Source organism: Xiphophorus couchianus, chromosome 5 (assembly GCF_001444195.1).
Source record: "Xiphophorus couchianus chromosome 5, X_couchianus-1.0, whole genome shotgun sequence".
NCBI lineage: Eukaryota > Metazoa > Chordata > Actinopteri > Cyprinodontiformes > Poeciliidae > Xiphophorus > Xiphophorus couchianus.
Genome location: NC_040232.1, coordinates 22,709,315 through 22,727,098, shown reverse-complemented (window position 1 = coordinate 22,727,098; position 17,784 = coordinate 22,709,315). Strand labels below are relative to the sequence as shown.

At 38.4% G+C, this 17,784-nt stretch overlaps 1 protein-coding gene across 2 annotated transcripts; it reads left to right on the top strand.

Moving 5' to 3' along the window:
- Positions 1-9,515: 9,515 nt before the first annotated feature.
- Positions 9,516-14,371, top strand: LOC114143986 (uncharacterized). 2 transcript variants are annotated; one of them, XM_028016401.1, is made up of 11 exons: positions 9,516-9,755; positions 10,479-10,567; positions 10,773-10,922; positions 11,332-11,477; positions 11,827-11,963; positions 12,071-12,164; positions 12,462-12,579; positions 12,695-12,918; positions 13,018-13,189; positions 13,367-13,494; positions 13,715-14,371. In XM_028016401.1, exons 2-11 carry the CDS (start codon positions 10,480-10,482, stop codon positions 14,030-14,032), a joined length of 1,575 nt encoding a protein of 524 aa, XP_027872202.1. In that variant the 5' UTR covers positions 9,516-9,755; position 10,479; the 3' UTR covers positions 14,033-14,371. The 2 variants fall into 2 exon arrangements, with proteins under 2 accessions (XP_027872202.1, XP_027872203.1); XM_028016402.1 differs by having other exon boundaries at positions 10,451-10,567.
- The last annotated feature ends 3,413 nt before the right edge of the window (positions 14,372-17,784 follow it).

Genomic DNA, 17,784 nt, shown 5'->3' with positions numbered 1-17,784 from the left:
TACATTTTCAGACTGACAGGTGCTTTAACTGGACCATTCCGTCTGCCGTTGTATTGAGTATATTTATAAATGTAAATTCAGAGGTAGAATCTATGCTTATGAACAGAATGCATGGCAGTGTTTTTATCACTTTGTAATTGTGAATCATTCAGAGCATCTCCCCGTTATTCCTTCTGTGTGTTCTCTCTTTCCCCCTGTCATCTGTCCATTTAGCAGGGATGTGATAAGACATCTTCGGTTACTCCCACTCTGGGTACATCTTGACACAAGGCAGGCTCCCTGGGGCATAAACCCCAAGGTCTTTGTATACCTCACCTTGCACAGATCAATCTCCTGGGCAGTTTCCCAGAAGGAACACAAAGCATTACAGCAGAGGCTCCACCATCCCCAGGCAGCAGAGAGAGAAAAAAACTGCAAAGACAAGAAGAGAATGACAAGGAAGGAGAGAAGGGACGTGGTAAATAGGTGGGGGTTTGGGATTTAGTCTTTTCTTCCAGGGCGAGAACCTATCTCTGGGAAAACGGGGGGAAGCCAGGCTGTCTTGGAGGAGCAGGATAATGTTTGATCCCTTCATTTTCCCCATCCTCCTCCTTTTGCCTCTCTTACCACCTCTCTCCTTCCTCCCTCCTTATCTCTGCTTCTGCCATCTTTTGTGTCCTCCTCTCGCTCAGTGTAATCCAACGTGACACAGTTACAGATGGTCTATCAATGCCACATCCCATCAGAGCCACATTGAGGGGCCTGCTGGGGGCCCGTGGGGGCTCATCCAGAACCCTGCCTGTCTTCCCTGTGTGCATGTGTGGGGCTTGATATTCATTACGCATGTCTGTCCACCTCCTGCTAGTCTTCCTTTGCACCTAGAAAACAGCTTAGGCGATGAAGAGGGCATGGATAGTTGACTAAGGCAGAATAAATGTGAGTTTGATATGCAGTTGGGGTAAACGGCTCTTTGCTGCAGTGTTGTTTTTTGACAGATATTTCATGGGAGGTAGGAAAAAAACAACAACAATCTAACGCTGCAAAGGATGGATGATTAAAAGGAAGCTCCTCTGTGCTACCTCATCATGGTAATGGCTTTCCCAGTCTATTCTTGTGGCTATTTCGTTACATAATCTCACTCAGAAATTTTCATCTCATACCTGAAAAGATAGATGGGTTTAACTGATCCTGACAGTTAAAAAAAAAAAAAAAAAATCCACAACGGTCTTTTCCGATGCTAATCAAGTAATGAACATGAAACATTCACCAGGTGAAGCAGGTATTAAAAGAGTATAGACATATGAGTATAGACACACGCTATACACGCTATAAGCTCAATTTTTTACTTTTAAGAAAGTAATAAAATATAATATTCTATCCATCCATCCATTTTCTGTACACCCTTCTCCCTTAGAGGGCCTATTTCCAGCTAACGTTCCGGGCAAGAGGTGGGGTCACCCTGGACAGGTCGCCAGTCTGTCGCAGGGCAACACAGATACAGACAGGACAAACAACCATGCACACACACACACACACACACACACACACCCGCCCACACACCCCCTCACACCTAGGGAGAATTTAGAAAATCAGTTAACCTGACAGTCATGTTATTGGACTGTGGGAGGAAGCTGGAGTACCCGGAGAGAACCCACTCATGCACAGGGAGAACATGCAAACTCCGTGCAGAAAGACCCCGGGCCGGTAATCGAACCCAGGACCTTCTTGCTGCAAGTCTACCAACTGTGCCACTGTGCAGCCCTATAATATTCTGTCAATGTGTAATGAAGTGTATTGATTCAGTAGAATGATGTATAACAAATATAACATATCGTCATCTTCCTGAAATAATGGCCTTTGTATTGTTTTTTGGCCAAAAGTGAATTTTTTCCCATCTTTTGGAAAGAAAGTGGTGTTGATTTTTTTTTTTTTTTTGCCAAAATTACTTTTGGCAAAAAATTACTTTATTTTATGAAGGAAACAATATATATATATATATAATATATATGGACTTCACCTGTTTTGTATTTAAGATGTATTGTTGTAGATGGTTGATTGATGCTTAGTTGCTTGTGGTGTGTAGAGAATTGACTTTAGAGAGAAAGGGTAGACTGTATAAGAGATTTTTTCTTCAAACTACTCTTTTCAAAACTTTCCATTGTCAACATGAGACATGTTCATGAAATTACTAAATTGCAAATGAATAAAATAAAATGAAAAAAATAAAATGTATTAGTGAGCTCATTTACAACAGAGTGGTGAAAAGTCATAGTAAAAACCCAAACTGGTTTATGATCATTTTTAAGACCCGGTAAGATGATACAATCAACCACAACAAGGAGTTTTCACAAACATCTCACCACTCAACTCTTAGTAAGCCAATAGAACAGAACAGGGGAAGCACATACCACAATTTACATCTCACACCATCTTAGTCTACCTCAACATTGCCACATTTTGAGCAGAAAACTAAAGGATGCCTTGCTAATTGTTATATGGCTGCAACAACCACAATGTGCCGAGCAATACACCATTGGTCATTCAGCTTCACTCAACTCTTTATCAGAAGGATTCATAAGTAAAATTTTATTTGCCTTGTTTTCAATGACAAAATTTAATCTGAAAGTAAAACTTTCCAGCTACAACTCTAGTTGGTACAGAATTTAGTTTTTAACAGAGAAGGTTAAAGTGTTTACAGCTCACGATAAACATTGACAATGTATAAACTGAGCAGTAATAATCAAACCAGATCATTTAGGATGGTGTAAACACAGTTTTCTGGCTCTAGAGGCCTTTATTTGAAAGTGCTTGGACAGAAAGGTAGAGCAATGAGAGAGGAAGGACATGCGGCAAAGGTCACCAGGCTGGGAATCGAACCTCTGACAACCACATTGAAGACTAAGGCCTCCTTATGTGGGTTGTGTTCCACCCCTGCGCCACCACAGCACCCAGTAAACACAGATTTTGGTTAAATGAAAAAGTTGTCACCATTTTTGCATCCTTTTAAATGCATGTATAAGGCTTACATTTGTCTCATTGTCTCGATTAACTACTAACAAATGAATTCATTTAGTAGAAACTTTGGAAGAAAGCCGTCACTAACTGTGACAAAAAGCCATGGATGTCTCTAGAGCTTGGACTGTGGGTGTGTGAGGACAGAAAGGGACAACAGAACTGGACAGTCAACACTGAAGTCCATCACAACAGCTGTGTCTCATGGTGTTTTGTTCTGACAGAGTTAAATGTCATTGGACCATCTTGTCTGTGGTTGAGCAAACTCTGGTGCCTTTTAGCAGGTGCTGCTCACTTTTTGCTACTTTGTGATCTCTAGAGGTTTGTGAAACCACAACTGAGCATCAGAGAGTAATCTAGATCAAAAACATCTTCATAAAACCTGTGGTTTGCGGTTCTCATGCTGCTTAGACAGACTTAGACTTATCCCCCATCCACAGATGGCTTACTCTATCAGTTTTCTGTTTGCTCCAAATTAAAACTGCAGTTCAACACAGGATTTTTGTTGTTGGTGTCCCTTTCATCGTCCACTGTCACTACTTCTGTTTTCTGCTTTCTCTTGACCGCCCCTCCATCTGGGACTCTTCTCCACCTGAATAGTACTTTGGAGTACTATTAACTATTCAGAGTTATCAAATACATTTGTAATTTAGTACCTTTATGTGTGTGTTTAAAAAAAGAGAAAAGTTTTAAGTCAACTTGTCTGTATTGGATCGGTATCAACCGATACTAAACCTTAGATACTTGTATCATATTGGAAGTGAACATAAAAAAAAAGTCAATCGGTGCAGTGACGCATTCAAGACATTTCATAAATGTCTTTCAGGTCCAGAACGTAACGCAAACTTGATACAAAGATTTAAAAAAAAAAAAGACTTTCAGAGATTATGTTCTTTTAAAAAAAAGTTTCAGAGAAGATGATGTTTCCAACAAAAGTAAAGGGAGTGGAGTGTACTGACGAGTGAGAAAAGAGTCATAAAGAAAGAAACCTCACTGACACAATCACATGAACTTTTCATAAAGTGTGTATCTGTAACTGTGCGTCTCCGTGCTTGTGTGTTGCTCGGAGCCGTGGGGTGTTGTCTGCCACTCCGGGCCCCTCTTGTCGACTGCCGGCGTGTCCCAGAATCCTATTAGGAGCAAGTCACACTTGGGTGGCGCATTCATCATGGACCCTGCACATTCAGATTGCTGTTATGAATATAATTAGAGAAGAGCGCAGAGGAGATGTTCGGGGCACTCACACAAACTACACTTTCATATGTGGCTGCACAAACACACACGTCTGAGTTCACACCAATGTGACTTTTTTTCGCTATATTGTGCATTCACGATCATCGACTGCTCTGTGCAAATGACACGTGAGGCTGTGCATTCTCAGACGACTCGATTCGATCTCTGTTTCTAACAGGTGAAACATGGAAATACAAAGAGAAAAGCCTGCTAACACACACACACACACACACACACACACCCGCACAAACTCAAACCTCTGGCGATGTCAGACACTTAATTTTCACCTCGGTGCGCCTTGCTTCATCTCTGCGTGTGGAGGCTGGCCTGCTCACTTGGGATGATGCAGAGCTCTGCTTCTGGTTCTGGTTCTGATTCTGTGGCTTGACTTGTTGGAATATTTCTACAGCAGCAGCATGTGTGAAGCAATAAGGGTGGTTCACTTTGCCCAATAGTGCCACTGTAGCATAAGAACAAAGCTGTGGCCACTGAAATCTAATTTTAATGACTTACTAATAGAATTCCACTTCCTCACGTCTATTGAGTTTTAATTTGAACTGCAGTCATTTCTTCCTCGTTGTCATCTTTCCACATGTGGATTTTGAGCTGACTCTATGTCAGGTTATTTTTGTTCTTTTGAAAAACAGGATATGAATAAAGTATGTTGCAAGAAATTCAAATCAAAAATGTTTTGCTAATACTAAAGGGAAATTATGTGTTGTTGTAAATCAAATTACAGGATTCTTCAAAGAATGATTGTAGATGCTGATGGCTGTGAGTAGGAGAGACCTGTAGCAGTCTGTGTTACAGCGGTTTGGAAGAAGCAACTCACTAGCTGTCTTTCCTGTAACAGTAGAATTGCACAAGTTGAAATTATAAAAATACATTTGCTTAATAAAAACACTCCCATTAAGCAAAAACAAAAAAAAAAAACGTATGTTTTTGGATAAATATTTTTTGCTGTAGGACTAGGTGACTTTTCAGCCAAGTTGAGATTCATTTATTTTGCAAAACTGCAATGGAAAATGTTTTTTCCAGTCATGCAAGTCACATGATCAACAGCTGGATGTTACTACTGACAAAACCAATGCAGAAGACGACAGGAAGTGGTAGGAGGATGATGGTTTGTTTTGGGTGTTTTTTGGACAATGTGTAGCTGCCACCAGGAACAAATGTGAAAGTGATTTTTTTTAAACATTAGCAAAATATAAAGATTTGGTAACATTAACAGAACCACAGCCACTGAAAACCCTCCGTGGTCGTATCATGAAGAGGATGCTCAGGGTTGTCCGTAATGTTCTTTATCTTATGGAGACAGACGCTTCATGAATGCAGCACCCTGCATGCGCCCTGTGTTCAGAGGAAACAGCTGGTTTCTAACCGAGATGAAGTCACACACAGGTGTGTGTCACACAATTAGTAACTCTAGTTACTAATTGTGTGAATTGTCTTGAAGACAAGAGGTATTTTTTTGAAGGGGATGAAATACAAATGCACAGCAAAACTATGAACATCATGTATCCACTTGACTTTTATGCAGTTGGTCTTATCTCATTAAATTACGATAAAACATGCGGTTTTAATGTCAGGTAGTTCAAAGTGCTTTACAGCATAAAAACTCTTGCTGAAACGTTAAACTTTTAATCCTGGAAATGTCCTTCAGGCAATAGAAGGCTGACTTTGTAACTGTCTATATGTGACTCTGAAGGCTCAGGCCAGAGTTCATCACTACGCCCAGATGTCAGGTCCGATCGATAGTTTCTAGGTGTTTCTCTTTGGGTCCAAAAGAGTCAAAAGGTTTGAATTCTTTCACTGTAATTCAGTGATTCTTAGCGTGGCCTTTCTCAGTAGCCTGAGTGGAAGCATGTTGGCCGTGGCGTCTACCTGGCTGAGTGCAAAAAGCTTCATTTGTCCACTTCTGGCATTCCTCATGAGGCCGACACTGAACTGTAATTGACTCTGTGAAAGAACTCGGCACATCAGTGATGGCACGCCGGCCATGCCCCACTGCTCTCTCTCTCTCTCTCTCTCGCCCACCCTGTCACTGAGTGCTACCAGGAAGCCGGCCAAGACTCTTGGAGAGCCAGCATGTGTTTACCACCCTCTGAATGCGTGCCACATCAAGAGCTCTGCCTGCCATCTGAATGCTCTGTAATATCAATAATTGATGCTCTTGAGGAGTAGTAATTAAATTAGTTAATTATGCCGGTAAAATTACATGTAATTACGAGACTGGAGGGTATGTTTAGTAAATTAGTCTCATCCATGCTCAGTGTGTGTACTGCTGCCAAATTTTATTCCTTGATGACTAGGTAATTCTGATACCCTCTCCATGTTTAAACACAAACACGGCGTTTGCTCTAAGACAATGTCTGATCACGACTTCACCGGCGAGAATAGAGCAGAATAGAAATACCCTTTATTTAAGTGTCAGGGAAATGGGAGACTCACATAAAGATACCAGCAATAACAAAAACTAAGAGAAAACCAATGAGCAGTGTAACAATCTTGTAAAAATGTGAAAAAAAATTAACTAAAAGAGCTTGACTCCTGAAAAGCTTCGGGAAGAATCACTGAACAAAAACACAAACGCAACACTTTTGTCTTTGCTCCCATTTTTCCTGAGCTGAACTCAAAGATCTGAAACATTTTTTATATTCACACACTAACTATTTCTCTCAAGCATTGTTCACAGATGTGTGATAGTGAGCTCTTCTCCTTTGCCTAGACAATCCATTCCACCTCACAGGTGTGGCTTATCAAGATGTTGATTAGACAGCATGATTACTGCACAGGTGTGCCTTGGGCCGGCCACAATAAAAGGCCACTCTGAAATGTGCTGCATTGTCACGCGGCACAATACCACAGATGTGGTAAGTTCTGAGGGAGCGTGCAATTGGCATGCCGACTGCAGGGATGTCCACCAGAGATGTTGCCTGTGAACTCAATATTCATTCCTTTACCATAAGCTGCCTTCGAAAGCGTTTCAGAGAACATGGCTGAATATCATCCGGACTCAGAACTGCAGATGTAACCAAGCCAACCCAGGACGTCCAAGATCGTATGAGACCAGCCACCCAGACAGCTGCTGGAACAATACAACTAAAAGAAAAATACAATTGCATAATAATTCAATATAATTAAACTCTAAGTAGATGTCAAAACGTAGCGGCTGCCTACATCAGGCACCAGATTTTTAAAAGGATCAATAAATCAGGTAAAGTACGGCTGCAGTCCCAGCACAGTCGTCTCTCTGCTGAAACAGTGTCTAAATATGGCAGCGTACATGCTGCAGGCTGTGTGTCAATAATGTCTGCGAGAGCCTGCAGGCTGCGGACCAACTCTCACTTGTTTGACTTTGCACTTTGGAGAGCGGCTTATCTGTAAGCCCCCGCCATATTGCAGCATCGCATTTCCCCCAAGACCTCATAAACAGCTTGCCAAACTCCTACTTGTGAAATCAACGGCATATTGTGAAGACCAGGCTGAATGCACAAGACAAATATCTTAAACTAATCTTTAAAAAAAAACACACACAAAACAAAGTGTCATTGTTGCTAATGAGATTAAGCTCCGCTGTAAAGGAAGTTTTTTTTTTTTTTTTCTCCGCTAAGCGCCTCTGGATTACTCAGAGAAAATGTGGAACACATCAGTGATGTCATGCGTGGACGTTTCCATAGGCGCGTCGTTTGTGGTATAACCGATCGTCCATAAGCTGATATTAAATTGATGGTGTAAATTTAATTTCACAAGCCACCATTGATTTATTCAATGGTACACTCTTACATGTTAGCCCACATGAAACGTATTAATGATTGGCAGAAATGATGGTCCGTGTGGCCCTCCTGTGGCATGCTGGGAAAGCTGGGCGGCCCTGGGAGACCGTCGGTGTCTAACTTCGCCTCAGGCCTGATCCTTTTAATTTATGTTGGTAAAGAACTGCAAAGTGCTGCCTTCTCTCCAGAGATGCTTCTGCAAGTTAATTGCATTCTCCCACTTGTTACCGTTTTAACACATCACTCAAATAAGTACACGCCTACACACCCACACACACACACACACACACACGCCCTCATACACTCATTTATGGATGTTGTATTGGATGTCACACATGGTTTGATTTCCCTGACTTAAAATTCTCCTTCCTGGAAGGTTGTTGGGTTTAGACATACGTCCAAGTTATGGAGTAGATTCAGTCTGAGTGCAGAATTGCATAAGTATACACACACACACACACACACATGTTGGGGTGTGCACATAGACTCATATCTATCTTGACAGGCGGAATAACAGGCTGATTGAGCAATGAGGAACCAACTGACTGAAATCCATGACCTTACTGATGATTGAATATTGCTGTGATAAATACATGTTGACTTGGTGCATAGGAAAACAGATATGTTGAAATCGAAGTAACATCAGTTGTGAAGAGATGAACGTATCACAATTTTAGTTTGGATTTTATGAAGCAAGTGATTATGTAGAATGATTCTCTCACCTGAAGCTGAAAGAAGCCATATTACAGTGAACCATGTTTTCAGAGATTGCCATGATATCAAAATACTCCTTAAACTGTTAAACTGTTAAAAAGTTAAACTTTTTTTAAAGGGGCAGTGTTATGTAAAATCAACTCCTCTTTTTATATATATATATATATATATATATATATATGATGATATTCTGTCATCAAAAACATACCTGGAGTGCTTTTATTCTTTCATGCATGTTTGGAAAATCCTTTAATCTCCATGGCAACTATTTAGCTGTGCAAAATGCATGGGTGGACCTAAGCCCGCCTCCAAGGCGCAGCGCCTCCTCTGAGCTGTAGTTTCCGATCTCCTTTGACTCCCCCACTCAGCTCCTTCAGACTAGCCAGCAGCAATTAGCAAACACCTGGAGGAACTGCTCATCTGCTGATTCTCAGCGAAACACTGGTAAAAACGTTGTTAAAGGGTTAATAGAGGAGCCATGTTGTGATGACTTCCTGAAGGTGGAGTTTCAGAAAGAGCAGGAGTTTTTTAAGAGACAGAGGCCCGATTCCAATACGTTAAGTTACGAAGTCAAATTTCTCTTAAGTCATTTTTGATATATATAGCATTTTTATAACTGAAGGTAACATACTTGATTGTGCTATAAAATAAAAAACACATCAAACTGCCCCTTTAAGTTGTTGAACTTTATACCTAAACATTTGCCTGAAGTGGTTTTGTATTCATATTCTACTTTGTGTTATTAAACTGTTGCTCAATCTTCCATTTTTTTCTGTCGATTGCTACCCCTTTAACACACTACACAGGAAAAATAGGAGAGTAATTTTTTCGGAGTTAACATCATTTTCATCTAAAAGAGTCCTGTTTATACATTAAAGAGTGAAATCATTTCCATTGGTCAATAGAATCGGAGTAAAAAAATAGAGGAAATTATATCGGAGTAAAACAAGAACACGCCCACTGAAGTTCCTTAAGTTTCGTTTCTTCCACCATCTTGTTATCCTGCAGTGGAAACGGAGGCAACGATTAGCTGTGTGCCAGGTAAGTCCCCAAATGGGTTGTAGATATATTTTACGTGGGGTTTTATGACTTTTTTTATTATTAAGACTAATTATGATGACGTGCTGCTGTATGGTAGTGGGGGAAGGAGGGGTGCAGCGAGGAATTAACATGGTTGGCTAACTAGTTGGCATGTGTGCTTCAGCTAACTTAATTTAGCCGTTTACAACAATGTAAGCAGAAAAAAACATCAGTGTTGTACAATTCTACGTCCATTATTTTATTTTCACAAGTCAAGGCTGCCGCTATTTTTAAGCTGAGAAACGGAGTTTAAAAGAGGAGCGAGCTGTACTATCGGAGCTAGCTCTGCTAGCATGTGGAGTCAGTATTCCGCCCACAAAATGGCGCGGGAGGACTATGCTAGTAACTTTTCTTGAACGTAGAGCAACGATTGAAAAAAAAAAGAATTAAAGTTGTGCTTTGTATGCAAACTGTGTAAGTTGTCAGTAAAACATTTTTGATTTACTATTTTGTCTATAAACCCCGTTTATATCGAGTTGTATGGAGCTGATATGTTTTTTTTTTCCGTTTTAGTTGTGGTAATTGGCTAAATTCAAGTAAAGAGCCTAGCCCATTATGGATAGCTGTTAGCCACCTAGTGCTTCTTCCTCATGATGGTTTCAACCTTTTATCTCAATTTTTTATTCACTTTGATAAGTATGTTTATGTGATTATAGAAAAAAATATTATTTTCATGTCATGAAGGATGCAAGCTGTGCGTGTCAAATACAGAGATCGACAGAAATACATCTGTTTTGAAGGCCAACTGACTTACAGTTCGTTTTTGGAATGTGGTGAGTCCTAACAAAACAAGTTTCCAGCATTTTCATATATTGTGTTCCTCAAAAATGTTTTGGGAATGGTGTCATAATGGGTGCTTTATACCAACTTTTCAGATGTATTATTTTGTTTGAGTTAATTTTACTTTTTATGTCTTATTTTAATTTTTATTTACATATGTTCAAATAATAATAAATAAATAATTTGCTATGTTCACAGCTGCAAAAAAGTTCAGCATCCCAACCTTGGACTTAAAAGTCTTTGATGACTCAAAGACTGAAGTGGATGAGGATGTTTTTGAGCTCCTTTTGAAAGGTCCGAACCTTGGTGTGCTAGAGATTTGTGAAGCACAAAATCTCAATTCAGAAGGTAAGTTTTTTTTGAAGTGTCATTTGTTTATTTTTGTGAACTATTTTTGGTCATTCTTATGGGTTTGACTGGATAATAGGGATATAAATTGCTTTCTAGAGCAGTATAGACATGTTGATGTCCATTTGATATCACCAATCTAGGATGAGATCATCAAAGCGTTCATCTTTGTACCATTTCACACATGTGGAAACATCCTAACATCAACAATTTCACCTATTTCTAGTGTTTCAGTGGTTAATTACAATGAACACAGAAAAATGTGTATGAGTTAGCTGTGTTTGTATCATACTATTTCGTGTGAGAAGAGCTCATCAGGTTTCTTGATAGTGTAATTATGTGGTTAGAGAAACAATTTTCTCAATTTTAGTGTGTTGGCTACTGTTAACTCTACCAATAAAATGTTTAGATAATCCTATGGATCAGCTAAGTTGTGCAGCAAGCAGCTCCTTTACCAGTTCCAGTGGAGAAACTGAAGTGGAGTCCGATGACACCATTATATTGCAACACAGTCCTGCAACAAGACAGAGAGCTGAAGACACCTCTCTTGCCCACGTAAGCTATGCAGATTACGGTGCAGACTTCCATAGAGTTTTTACAAATTTGAATATATTATATAAATTACTCTCTTAAAAGGACTTTCTGTGTTTGTTCCGTCAGCATATCTTTACACATTTTAGTCCAGATCCTTACCAAAGAAGGCTCTGGACTTCACCAAAAATTTAAATTCTTGAAGTTTTTATTTGTGCTTTTTAAACATAACTTTCTATTCTACTAATAACTATTATAGCTCTTCTTATACTATCTCTTTTTTGTGAAATAAAATAGGATTTGTAATTGTCTAGTGTAAGGTGTTTTGGAGATGTATTGATTTATATTTTGTTACATTTTTACCATCACTTAGATGATTGAAAATGTTCTAAAGAACAAACCAGGAGGAGACAGGATCATCAATGAATATGCGCGGACAAAAAGCCTAACAGACAGCAGACGGCGTGACATGGTCAAGATATTGGTTGCGCATATGACAAGTGAACATGGGTATGCTGAAATTATTTATTTTTTCTATGCACCTCTCACAATTACCTTTATTAAAGGTGTTCTTTACACCTTTAACAATGCTCATAGTTTTTGCTGTGTCTCTATAGGACAAGTCCTTCCAGATGTGTAAAAGAAGACTATGCAAAGGGTATTATTACCTTGTTCCCTTACTTGGCTGATCCTAAGAGCAGATTTGGCTATGTAAGTTCAAAACAGAAATTCAACCTCTTGGCTATGGTTTGAGTAGAACTGAAAATGTTTCTCTTTTGCATGCCCTGCATCTGTGCCACTTGTTTTTAACTTTCCAATTTTTAAACCTTTGTAGAGTTCATCGTTCCAGTGTTGGGCTACTACAGCTTGAAGCATAAACATTGTGAAGAGATTTTATCTATGTAATTCAAACAATGTGAAATAAAATCTGTAAATCACAGCTACTAGCATTCACGGTTGTCTTTGCTTTCACAGCTTTAAAAACATTTATCATTCACCTACTTTTAGGAGCATTATTATAATGCAGAAGATGGAAGTGGGTATCTGGCTTGGAGACTGAAGTTTGTCCAGAGGGAAGCTTCTAATGGACAAAAGAAGGTCCCCAGACTGTCACGAACCCAAACAGGTATATGTATTTATACTTGTGCACATTTCATCCTGCAACCAAACTGCACAATAAGTTCCCAAGCTTTATTTATTAAATCCTAAGATGGAGTCTCACATTCATATCATTTTTTTAGGGGGACCAACAACTGATAGAGACTATTTGAGAGAAGAAGACTGCCTTATGACAGATAGCTTGTGTTCTGAGGCCATTGCGCTGATGAAGCACACAGCTGATGAAGGAACTGTTATGAGGAAGATGAAACAGACTTTCAACTATCACCAGAAGATGATTCATGACCCAGTGAAGTCATCTAGTATCTTTTTGGACTTCCCAAGATTCCTGGACGTAGGAGGATTGGTATGTTTATCTTCACTTCAGTTTAACCAACAAAGTTTAAGTTAAGGTGGATGTGAGAAAGTTTAACAAAATGATTTTTAAAACCTTCACTTCATCTAGGTTGAGCAAGATTTTACATTGATGTTTGGGGAAGCCATCTCTGCAAAGTTCCTGGAGAAGTGGCCCACTGTCTACAAGCAGAAAGTCCTCAAACAAAGTCGTGGTCTCACACAGTCTGATGACCTTAAGAACCTTCTTGACAATGCTGAAGGCACAACAGAAGAGGAAAATGGTAAGTTGCAATGACTTATAAAGAAAGTGTTTACTGTAACAGAATTTTATATGAATTGGTTCAATATAAGTGCACCTTCTCCTGCCCTCAGTGTTTGGTAAGCTTACTCTGGAAGTATTAACATTGTTGCAAATAAGAGGTTTTGGTAACTTATGTTTATTTTACTTTTTCTTCTAGGATGGGACATTGACATGTCATCCATTTTGATCCTAGTGCACCTCCTGCCACCGTCACCTCATGGGCGCAAGAGACCAGGAAAACTCTCAGCCAGACAAGCCAGTGAACATCTTGTGAAGTTTGTCAAGGTAAGGTTACAGTAAAGGGAACATTTATGTTGATCAAAATTCTCTATTTTTCCCTTTTTTTATATATATATTTATTTATTTGTATTTCTTGTGAAGTTGGTCTTAAATTTAATTTCAAGTGACATTTAAAAGATGCTGAAATGTAATTTGCCTTATCTATTAGAACCCTGTCTTCTTTGAAACCCAAGACTAATCATGTTTTATACTGTTTTTGCCACAGACAGGAACCAGCATCCAGGAGCACCTTGATGGCATCGCAGAAAGCCGTCAACCATACCTGCTTGCAGTAGGGACTCAGAGGAGCGTGATTCACAAGTACTTCATTGTGATTGACAAACATGCCATACCTTGTAAATCACAAGGTTCTCTTGCCTGTTTTGATGAGCTTTTTAAAGCTCACTTTGTGTTCGGCACTTCATATGATCATAATCTGGTCAATGTGTACAACTTTCTGCAGACGGCCATTTATGAGATAGATGTTGAGACAACCAAAGTGAATCCTAGGGTTGCAGAGTTGAGGGCTCGGATGCTGCGTTAAATAGTTGTTTTGCTATGATTGTTTCAGTATTGAGTTACAATGTTCTGTTTCATTTATAAGAAGTACCAGACAAATGCTAATTCTCTGATCAAGCACTTAAAAGTTATCCACGGACTTTACTGTTTGTTACATTTGCTCTGCAAACAGTGTGTCTGAATGAGCATTTCAGTGTTTTTCAAGTTTTGTATACAAGAGACGGACCTCATGTTATTTATGTAGAAGAGCTTTACTGTTACAGAGCTTTTGATTTACAGGTGTCATACAGTCATGAAGATGCAAATGTTTATATTGTTCCATACTGTTTCCTGTGAACAATAAAAATGGCTGTTCAAATACTGATTTCTGGTCTTTGCATTGTACTCTTACAAACTCAGCTGTGTATTATAGCTATAAAACAATTGCTTAGTGAGTGAAATAAAGTTAAATTTGGCACTGTTTTAGAATTTAATTAAATGTTTAACTGCACAATATGGAATAAAATTAAATTAAATTAGGAGTAAAATTTTATACTATATGGAATAAAATGTTATTCTATTTTGTGTAAAATTTCTTTTTAGTTAGACTAAAATTTTTCTCTACTTAGAATAGAATGCAATTCTCTTTAGAGTAAATTATATTCCACTTGGAGTTAAAATACGGTAGAGTACTTTTTCTTTTAAACAACTTGGAGTAAATTCTCTTGGCATTGATTAAAATTTTTGCACTAAATGGTGTTGATTTTAATCTGTAATTTCAACTCTTCCATGAGAGTAAATTTTACTCTATTTAGACTGGGACCAAATGTTGTCTTTTTTAGAGTAAAATTTTTTTCAAATTGAGTACATTTTAATCTGGAAATTTTACTGTGTAACATTTATATATTAGTATTGTATAATAATCCCTGTCACACATCATCTACCAGCCATCCCCCTCAACATCATCACCTGTAATAATAATAACCGTAATATCTGCTTGTGTCTCAAAAACAAAGGCCCCTTCTGGTCTGTCGTCCCTGGAGCTCTATTCAGTTTTATCAGTACTTTACAATCTGATCACCTATGATGACTGTGTTGGTTTTCCTTTCTCAATACAAGGTTTCCTTTTCAAGGTTTTCGTTGACATAGACGTGAGTTACTTTCACCCATTTTAAGAAGTTCTTTTGCTTTTCATTAATTAAATTAATCATAAGAGCAGATTTGTAGTTTTTGCAGTTTTTTCGGCAAGGTGAAAGCTCTCACTGCCCTTTTTACTTCAAATTAAGGCCCTTCAGAAAATGTATGCCTTTATTTATAGCCTATAAAAAGCTAATTTGTTTAAAGGATATTAGTTTGTGCTCAGGAAGGTCTGTACTTTCAGCTGCAGTAACAGTTCCAGAAGATCCTCTATGGTTTTCCAGCCTGGTTGAGTCTGACATCATCTACCAAACAAAGCCCTGATTTTATCTCATCAGAACAAAACTTTCTCCACATGCCTTCTGGAAAACTCTTTGTCGAAAAACCTCAAACGAGAACGGGTCAATCTGTTCAAGGGATGTTTGTTTTCAGCACTTTCATCTCTTCTTTTCCAGGTGAAGGCCTGACCAAGAACTGAGTGCATTTACTATTATATCTAAAAAAAAAAACAACTTTTTTTTTTGCTGTCAAACTACTTCTTTTAGGAGAGATCGTTAATCTAAATAGAACACAAAATTATATACACTTAGGTCTATATAACTATCTAATTTAGCTAATATATAGATTAGCTAAATTTGACATCATTCTGCATCCAATGCTATCCTTGTTGTGTGTAGAATATGCATCATCAGGCATGTGTGGTATGTTTCTGTGGTGGTTTTTGTGTCAGTGTGTGACAATTGTTCGTAAGGGATGTAAGCTGGAATGTTTCCCAGTTCCAGCTCCAGATCGGTAAAAAAAATCAGCAATCTCCAATGAGCTTCTGAAAGCTGCTACTTGCATGCTTAAGCATAAAATTTTAAATTCTGCCTGAATATTCAAACTATTTTAATAAGGTTATCATATTGCTTAATATTTTAGCACTGTAAGGCCAGTCGGTATTATTCTATATGCCGATAGCGTAAATATAGGTCAGTTTGGTGATAAGTGCCTTTAAAAAAATAACAAAAAAATCAGTCATGCACATGCAGGTTGTGATAATCTTGTAATGTTAGTTTTGAATCAGCCATGCGATTGTTCAGGATTCCAGTTTTTTATGTTTCATATGTTGGCCTTGCCAGTCTCCAGTGAATACGTCAGAGACAGTGTGGGGACTTCAAAGGTCTTCCAGGCTTATTTCTCTTTGAAGATGATTGAACTTCTCAGGCAGTTTGGGTTTTTCTTATGGACTGCAGTTCTGCTGTTTTAATGTGGAACACAAAGACAATGGGCCCTTTTGCAAAATCAAGATGATGCTGGTGGCTTTAATTATTTTTCCAAGATTTATGAGCTCGGGTAATTATTCAAATTATCCAATAAAAAAATCCTGACATGTGGCTTAAATGTTTGCATATTTCGTTTATTAGCCCCCTCTTGCTGTGATCGCCTGTTTATACAAATGCGTCTCTGTTCGTGTGTAGCTGTGTGTCTTTGTGGTGCCTCCATAAAACATTAGCATACATAAAGCTCAAGCACGGGCCTGCCATTTCACCCCCATTCCTAATAATGTGAGGGCGGGAGATCTGCATTTTATGAAGCCTCTACTTTCACAAATGACAACAAAAATCAAATAACCCCTTTAATTACATCCTATAATCTTTGCTTGATCCTCCTTCGTAGATGGCGTCACAGTTCAGGTAATTTGCTTGGAGGACTTTTTATCCTCATTATATTTTTTATTTATTTTTTTTGGAGGTCATATCATAGATTTTAAGAGTGGAAAAAGAGTTTTTATGCCTCTTTATTTATTTACATTTGACTACATGGCCTACTTAAAACAGACAGTTTTTCAACAAAAAAGTACAGATATTAAGAAAAAAAAATGTTATTACTGAAGACATGGAGACTAGTATAGAATTGTTTGGCCTTTGTTTAATTCACAAACGCCTCGCAAGATTCTAAGGGAAGAGGTTTTTCATCCAGCTGGTTCCAGATCTAACTCAGTGCTGGATTAGCAACAGTTCTATCTATTCACCTCCTAAACACTCATACACCAACGAAACATTTCTATTTTAGCATCAGCACCTGATTTTACATCAAATGTGAAAGATGCTCTGGGTCTCTGTGACGTCCCGATCCAAGTTGCTTCTCTGGTTTTCACCCTTTTCCTACGGCAACACAGAATCATTTTATTTCTCTTTGGTTTCTAAGTATTTTGTCAAATGATGGAGAGAGAAAAAATCCCAAAAATGTCTGTCTCACATATAATTTAATTTATTTGTACACTTTTATGAAAAGCTTGTCATGCAGCCTATTTTAATTCAGTTTTATTCTGATCCACATTTGGATTAGATGAGAATAATGACAAAAACATCAACCCTGTTTTTTTTCCCCCATGCAGGCCTGGATGTTTTGTGATTTCTCAGTTCCTTGAATATTTGGATAATGTCAGAAACTCATAACGAATGCACCGAGACAAAAAGTTGAAAAGTCCTTACATTTGCTGGACTGTAAAAAATGATTTGCTCTAACTGAACAGGAATGTTGGATATGTCCTGTGTGACGGAATATCTGACACAAACTCAACAATTAGACAATAAAAAATAACAATACCAGCAGCAAACAGGTGGAGGTGAAAGGTTTTTCCTTCTCAATGCATCAACTGTAAACTCATTTTTCAGG

Coding starts and splice junctions, on each gene's coding strand:
- LOC114143986 (XM_028016401.1), top strand. CDS start 10,480: ATGCAAGCTGTGCGTGTCAAATACAGAGATCGACAGAAATACATCTGT. Junction 11,478..11,826: donor AAGACACCTCTCTTGCCCAC/GTAAGCTATGCA, acceptor ACCATCACTTAG/ATGATTGAAAATGTTCTAAA. Junction 13,190..13,366: donor CACAACAGAAGAGGAAAATG/GTAAGTTGCAAT, acceptor TTTTTCTTCTAG/GATGGGACATTGACATGTCA.